Source organism: Ruditapes philippinarum, unplaced genomic scaffold (genome assembly GCF_026571515.1).
Source record: "Ruditapes philippinarum isolate M1 unplaced genomic scaffold, ASM2657151v2 ctg15414_1_1_1_1, whole genome shotgun sequence".
Classification (NCBI taxonomy): domain Eukaryota; kingdom Metazoa; phylum Mollusca; class Bivalvia; order Venerida; family Veneridae; genus Ruditapes; species Ruditapes philippinarum.
This window is the reverse complement of record NW_026861121.1, coordinates 29,621-37,225: the sequence shown is the minus strand read 5'-3', so window position 1 is coordinate 37,225 and position 7,605 is coordinate 29,621. Positions and strand designations below refer to the sequence as shown.

Below are 7,605 nucleotides of genomic sequence, written 5' to 3'. Positions count from 1 at the left end.
CATTTTCCTTTGGGGTATGGGCAACGAGTGATCACATGAACTTGAAAAAATTCCCATCTGACAGTGCACATGCCATAGCTGTAGCTGATTTCAATGCTCTAGCAACCATTAAATCAGAACTCACATTCGTAGCATGTCAAAGTAAGCATACGTTAATGTTTTTAATACTTTCGAGAATTAATAATTGTTCTTGTATAACTGGAATCAATATATTTGATGTTTTAGTTAAGTTTTCCTTCGGCTCATTAGAGAATACCACTCTCATAAAAGCTATGACTTTTTCTATTGATCCATGAAAATATAAATATTGTACGATGCCATATCTTTTTCCCCTTTCTACTTATACTCTGTTTTTTCGATACAGTATGTATATTTTCAGCATGTGGCTTCATTTCCAAAGCCGACATCGTATTTGTGCTAGACGCGTCTTCAAGCGAAGGAACATTGAACTTCCAAAAACAACTCGACTTCGTCTCACGTGTGGCTAATGATTTTCAGATCGGACCAAACCACGTCCAAATTGGCATGCTTACCTTCTCGGACTATCCAAACCTTGAGTTTTATCTGAACCAATACACCGACAAAGCTTCTTTGCTTAGTGCTATTCAGAAAACAGGGTACCTTACCGGAGTAACAAACACAGATCAAGCACTCAAGTATACACGAGAGAATATGTTCTCTCCGAAACATGGTGCCAGAGACGATGCTAAAAACTACATGATTATTTTGACGGACGGGGCGTCATCAAATGCAAACTTGACGCTACAGGAAGCTAACTTGCTAAAGAACCAACACATCGAAATTCTTGCAGTTGGTATTGGTTCTAATATAAATTCAAATGAGTTGAATAGCATGGGGTCAGACTCAAACCATGTGTTTACAGTCTCGTCATTTGATGCTCTGAAGACTGTCCGTACGGATATTAAAAAGGCAGCTTGTGAAGGTATGCTTTAATATGTCCAATAAATTTTCTCAGCTTTATTCATAATACCTTTTTACTTTTTGGTAATCTTGCTTTTTGTGACTAGAAAAGAAATTTTCATACTTCTGAGTGTTTGGACACTTTTTGTTTTGCCAGTCCAATGAACGGTGTAGATTCTATTATCGCTCATTCCTCGGATTATTTTGAGACTTTTGGGGTTTTTGATATTAGAAATGCGGCTAAATCGACATCTTAATTTATATAATTATGTAGTCGATACTTATATCTTCGTAAGCGGTTAAGTGTATAGAACTACGATTGCGTGGTAATGGAGAGAGGTATTAACATCCATTAAAATGTACTATTCACACTTGAGAATTGTATCGAGTTATCACAATCTGGTACATGATTTCAAAGAGAGCCATTTAATTAAAAAGCAAATATCTTTTTTCTGTGCCATTATTTCTCTTTTCCTGAAATTCACATTTTGTCCCTTATTTTTCATTGTACAGAGGTAACGACAACAACGACTACACCTATGCCAACAACTACTCCAACGACCTTGAGTAAGTTATAACTTTATGTGTTCTATGAATCAAGACAAAATTTGCCAAGTTGTAACTTAACGTTCTGATACACATCTGCCATATTCTAGATCCGACTTTTTTAAAAAAAGATATTTTGATATGTGACTTTTGTGATATGCATGCTTCATAACCTCAGATCCTCTTTCAAAATTCAATTTTATTTAGTTCCACCCATTGTTTTCTCGTTAAGGGCAACAGCATTCTTTACTTGGGGACCATACGCCGCTTTCATGGAATGACGCTACTGTGTCACATTGAAGGTTCCATGATAACCGCCGTATGAAAACATCTGCGGATGTTTCTAAATTCAAAAATTTTCGCCATTTTCGTGTTTAAATGGTGAATTCTGCTTAAGCCGGTGCTAGGGAGTGTGGACGGCAACTTTACAGTACCGTCCATGAACAGGCTCAATCAAAACAGAGCCTGCAACATTTTCAATTTTGTTGTGTTGGACTTTCTACAGGGATTCTGTTTTTCTCTATTTTATCAAAATGGTCTGTTTTGTCAATTTGTTTTTGACGAACATAAGAAAAAACACTCAGTGTTATAATGTTTTTGTTGTTGTGATATGATTTTTAAATTTTGTTGTTGTGATATGATTTTAAAAAAAAACAATATTGTTTTTTAAATTTCACCCGATACTGTTTTCTTCAATGAATTGTTCATAATCATAGAAAAACAAAATCACTGTTCTTTAAAATTGTCTTTCATATTGGTAGTTACTGTCATAATTAAAGATAAACTATGCCCATCCTTGCATAAAATATTTTAATTGCAGAAATTTATTAAAATTTATTTGAATTCTTACTGAATATGTCTAATTTGAATAAAAGAATGAATAAACTATGTATGGGTAGCTTAGTTTCCTAGTATAGATCAAGTAATGTAAATATTTTTTGAAATACACTATATATTCATATTGTGGTCACCTATGGTGAATAGACTATAAATTGCAACATTTCTACTTTGTGTGGAGTCAAAATATGTTTATTATATATTTATAAAAGGTATTGTAGCAAATATCAATATTTTCTAATATAAAATTTGGGCAAAGTATATCTTTAAAATATTTAGATGATTATACCAAATTTGCTATCAATATATTTTCAGAGACTACAACTACGGAACATTTCATACCAGGTACTCATTTTCTTAACAAAGTATCGTTTATATCTCTTAAAAATTAATGTTTAAAATAAATACAAATTTATGCAAAATTTAATTGTAAAAAAAGACTTTATTGTCTGTTTCAAATACAATAGAAAATATTTTGATACAATTCTATGAATTAGAAAAAAAGAGAACGTTTCTGGTTTCGTGAATATTCTGTACTTCGACACTGTGTTTAAGAAGTCCTTGTTCTCTTTTACAGATACTACAACAGAACACTTCATACCAGGTTTGATTCTAATCAGTTATTAACTAGCTAAATTTCTTAAATGGACTTGTCTAAATTCCGTTTTTTGGAACTGTCCAGTATCAATTTTAGGGATCTCAAGGTAAAACTTAAATTTAGCCGGTCAACAGTGTAGAGGTTGGATTTACAAGCTAGCCTGGTTCTATACTGCTGACAAAGGTTAATCCTTTTCGGTTTCAACATGTGAAGGATTTAGAAATTATACTTGCATAATAAATCTAAATGATATCACTATATTGCAATCACGTTTTAATACAATCATTTGAGTATGACCATCCTTATGTTTACCTCCGCTATGAAGAGTATTCAAATAAGCTAGAATTACTGTAAACTGCATTGAAACTTAGGGCCTCGAGTTTAAACCCCACAACGATCAACTTTTCTTTTTTTTCTACTTTAAACATTATGTATGTATCTTTCAATATCTTTTTCGAAAATAAACTGTTAAATTCTATCTCTATAATCAATATAGGTATTTATTGGCTAAATTATGCTCAATCATTAAGCAAATATGGTACCTAAATGTCAAAAAAGGAGATAATTCTAGAACTGATTAGCAGCTGTTTCCTAACATCTAAGAGATAACTCATAAATTTATTTCCTAATGAAATCTTTTCAAAGTATACCCGACATTGACAAATATTAATAAACATATAAATCAGTTCATTGTCCATCTGAATAAATCCAAGTATAACTATATGTATATGAGATTTTCTTGAATACACCACTTTGTTATATACATTATCTAAATATCAACAGTTAAAAGCTAAAATACCCTTGCTTATCAGTTAATAAAATCTACATAAAAGTCTTATAAAACCTTGACAACTCAATAATATGACAAAATGCCCTGTTATCTGAAAAATAGTTTAAATATGGGTCTAACTTTAATCAGAGTTAACTAAAATTAATTAACAAAGGTACTTTAGTCTGCCATAAAAGTTAGTTTACTAAAACGTAAAAATGTGATTGTATGTATATGTATATATGTATAAAATTATGTTTCTAACACAATTCTCAAATATCGAAGAATATGTAAAATATTTACTGCAAATATTTGTCCACATTATGTGTAATAATTTACATATATGCATTCATTTCTTACTGAAAAAAAAATGACTTTATAGAAAATGTATTTCTAATTACCTCCTTTATTAACATGAAATGTAAATTCGGTAATATCTTTACAAATAATGCTTTTTGGAACTTACAATAGTGATAAATCTTCATTTGAGCATTATATTTATGATATAAAACCATAAAAAATGAGTAACAGGGTCTTTAATATAAAGCTTTTCAGTATCAACTAAATCTAATGATTTCATAAGGGGACAATCTAAGTTAAATAAAAAAAACATAGATCATTATAAAAGAAGTAAAAATGAAAACTGTAAAGGCCATCGTCATATTCCATTCAATATAACACTTGCATGAAAAGACACGTACTTAAAATATCATTGACCTTTCTTGATATAAATGCATAAATATACTTATCATGAATTATGTTTACGTTTTTCATTTGTAAATGGTCGATCCATGAAATAAATCACCTTTATTAATAACAGTAATTTACAAAATAAACAGCATGACATAAGGTAAAACATTAAAAGCAAGAAAGCGTTATTTCAAAAAAATCAGTCAATGATGAATAACAAATTATTTACCGCAAATGTATTGCAAAAAAACCCAACATAATTCAAATGTTTTATATCTACCTTTTTCTTTTCCTTGTTTATAATTATTTTTTTCTCTTTACAGACACAACAACCTTGGGCTAGCTTGTCTCCCGGTAATAAACTGGTTTTAATGTATCATTCAAGTTGTAAAACTTGAGCTTTTTTGTTGTTGATTTTTTTAACTGCAACCTTATATATACTAACGTCGACTGAATTTTCTGTTTGATTAATACATGCGTTGACTTAAGAAAATTAAAATGCAACAATGCAGAAAAGCAGTCATGAACGGCATATACTTTCTTTAAAAATCGAGTCTCTGTGAGAAAGAACAATGTTTGCAACATTAATGACGTCAGCTTGAAATAGGTAAAATATTAAAATAAGCACAGACATGTATCTATTGCTAACAAACAAATTAAATATATAAAGACTACCTTCTATAAAATCAAAATTTTGTGAAACTGTCAAACCTGGTACACCAGTTATTGTATGTCTTTACTTTTTTGTTTTTCAGATCAAATATGTAAGACAATCAACTTGACATATGCAATGATTTTGTAGTCTTTAAAACAAATAAAATTGACAGAAGCATGCCGATGTTTTGATTAACCCTTAATTATGAAATTAATCTAAAGAGACAAACTACGAGATAAGATCTGAAATTGTACAATAAAGTTCTACAAACTCAGTGTTTCTGCAAGCAAACCGAATCATCAACCCAATTTTCTAGAAAAGACATAATGACCTATATGACCTTATTTTGTCAAAGCTTATTAATCTTGTAACTATTATTCAATGTGACAAAAAAAGTGTCGTACAGCAAAACAAAATATGTTATTTCATATAAAACAAACAAATGTCTAGGCAGGAAGAAAAGTGTAATGATTCTCTTTTTTCCAAATCAATAAATTCAAAAAGTTTAATTATAATATGACACACGAATGCTGACAATATATATACATGTATAATCTGTTAATTGTTTCTCCATAGCATTACTGTGAGAACATTCATAAATGAATACGATGTCATTTTGAATTTGCATGTTTACAAAAGCAGAATGTGTTCTGTATTTTTAATATAGGGATTTTCTACCACTGTGCGTGTATTGAACTGATCCCTCCTATGGACCTTGGTTCATTGTTCATGTATTTGTTCCCCTTCATTTATTTTGGCGCAGAATGTGTTTAATTAATATGAGTTTCTACAGGACTACACAAGTCAATTGAATAGGGGAAATTATCAATAGTAAGAAGAACATCATGCCTAGTCTGGAGTTCCTTCCCCTTATACTACGTTATAGCTACTTTCCGTAGAAAATGTAGGCAGGGAACCAGACTACACCATGCCTTAAAGATCCTGTATGTTTTGTAAATGATATTGTTACTGTGTTTATACAACACTTGCAAAAAATTATATATGTATATAACACTGTATAATTATGCAAATAAAACAATTTTCAAACATCAAAGAATATGTAAAATGTGTACTGCAAATATTTGTGCCCATTATAATTAATCAATAAATTATATGCATTCATTTCTTATTTGAAAATTTTACTTAGAATTTATAGAAAATAAATTTCTAATTACCTCCCTTTATTTACATGAAATGTTAAATTCGGTAATATCTTTATAAATAATTACAATATTGACAAATCTCAATTTGAGCATCATATTTATGAAATAAAACCATGAAAAAAAGTGTTACAGGATCTTTAAAATCTTTAGAAAAAAACTACGACAGAATGACGAAGAAAAAAAAACTAATAAAAGGTCACACGTTTTTAAATTACGAAAAACATTACGGCAAAATAAATGTAGCCGTGTCTGTTCCTTGACGAAGTGTTGAATGGTAGACACCGTCAACGCTCCCTATCACCGGCTTAAGCAAAATTCAACATTTAAACATGAACATGATTAAATTTTGGTACAAAACAACATCCGCAGATGTGGTCATAAGGCAGTTTTTATGGAACCTTGAATCAAACACGCGTTTGACCCCCAAGTAGAGAAAATTAACAAAAATGTTTGCGCATTCCAGAAAGCAATTGGTTAACCTATTGAAAATAAAATAGAATTTTGAAAGGAGGGAGATATAACGAAGAAATAATGTCACGTAAAAGCCGTCAATAGAAAAAAAAATCAAGCAAAATATCATAAGGGAGATTAAACAGTATTTAAAAAAATTGATACTTAAGCCACACTTCAAGTAAGCGAACAAAGTGAAGGAACTAAAATGATTGCAAACTCAAGAGTTAATTCGTTTTGATCGATCTTAAGGAATAAAACATGTGTGATTGAATATACAGGACAAAATTTACAGTCTTCTCAGGCATTAACACCGCTAATGTAGCAATAAAATAAAATACAGATAGGATGGTGTTTAAATAAAACGATGTAAGCAACAAGGTTAACGTCCATATGTGGAAACTTAAACAAAGGCATCTATTATTTTTATTGTGTCACGGTTTCTTTTTTCAAGAACAAAATTTCCGAAATGGTACCTTTTTATATGAAATGTTTAATATTGTTCTGTTAATGGATTCATACACATGTATATTTTGTTTATGTTAAGTTATCGAACTTACACTCGTAAAGCATTTTTGTCGATTAAAGAAAATATTCTAATAACGACTTGAATTACATTTTCTCTTTCTGTTTTAATTCTAATCTGTTATTACACTATACAGTTTATAATCATTAACCTTATTAATACGAAAATGAACATGATCAGTTGGATTTGAAAAAAGAATTTTTCAAAATGTAAGTTTTTTGTAAACAGACATAAACAGTTTCATGTAACCAGTACATCCGCCTTTGAAAAAAAATCGGTAATCCTATTGATAAAACGAAGCATAATTAACTTTACAGTCAATCCGAGAAAGCCATATGCTATCCTTAGCTTATCTTAAGGAGAATTATACAAGTCTTTATCCACAAATTTGCTTAACACTTCAGCTACATTGTCTGCGTCAGGTAGAGCATATGATTCATCACCTGTCGG

General features: G+C 30.2%; 1 protein-coding gene across 1 annotated transcript; it reads left to right on the top strand.

The window, feature by feature from the left end:
- Positions 1 to 35: 35 nt before the first annotated feature.
- On the top strand, positions 36 to 5,193 carry LOC132714587 (collagen alpha-1(XX) chain-like). The gene is made up of 7 exons (XM_060697476.1): positions 36 to 141; positions 380 to 943; positions 1,435 to 1,488; positions 2,620 to 2,649; positions 2,882 to 2,908; positions 4,685 to 4,715; positions 5,117 to 5,193. The coding sequence occupies exons 1-6, from the start codon at positions 36 to 38 to the stop codon at positions 4,702 to 4,704; spliced, it is 801 nt and encodes a 266-aa protein (XP_060553459.1). The 3' UTR covers positions 4,705 to 4,715; positions 5,117 to 5,193.
- The last annotated feature ends 2,412 nt before the right edge of the window (positions 5,194 to 7,605 follow it).

Excerpts from the sequence above, each read along its gene's own strand:
- LOC132714587 (XM_060697476.1), top strand. The coding sequence starts at position 36 with ATGAACTTGAAAAAATTCCCATCTGACAGTGCACATGCCATAGCTGTA. Across the intron at positions 1,489-2,619 it reads AACTACTCCAACGACCTTGA|AGACTACAACTACGGAACAT; the intron begins GTAAGTTATAAC and ends ATATATTTTCAG. Across the intron at positions 2,650-2,881 it reads TACGGAACATTTCATACCAG|ATACTACAACAGAACACTTC; the intron begins GTACTCATTTTC and ends TCTCTTTTACAG.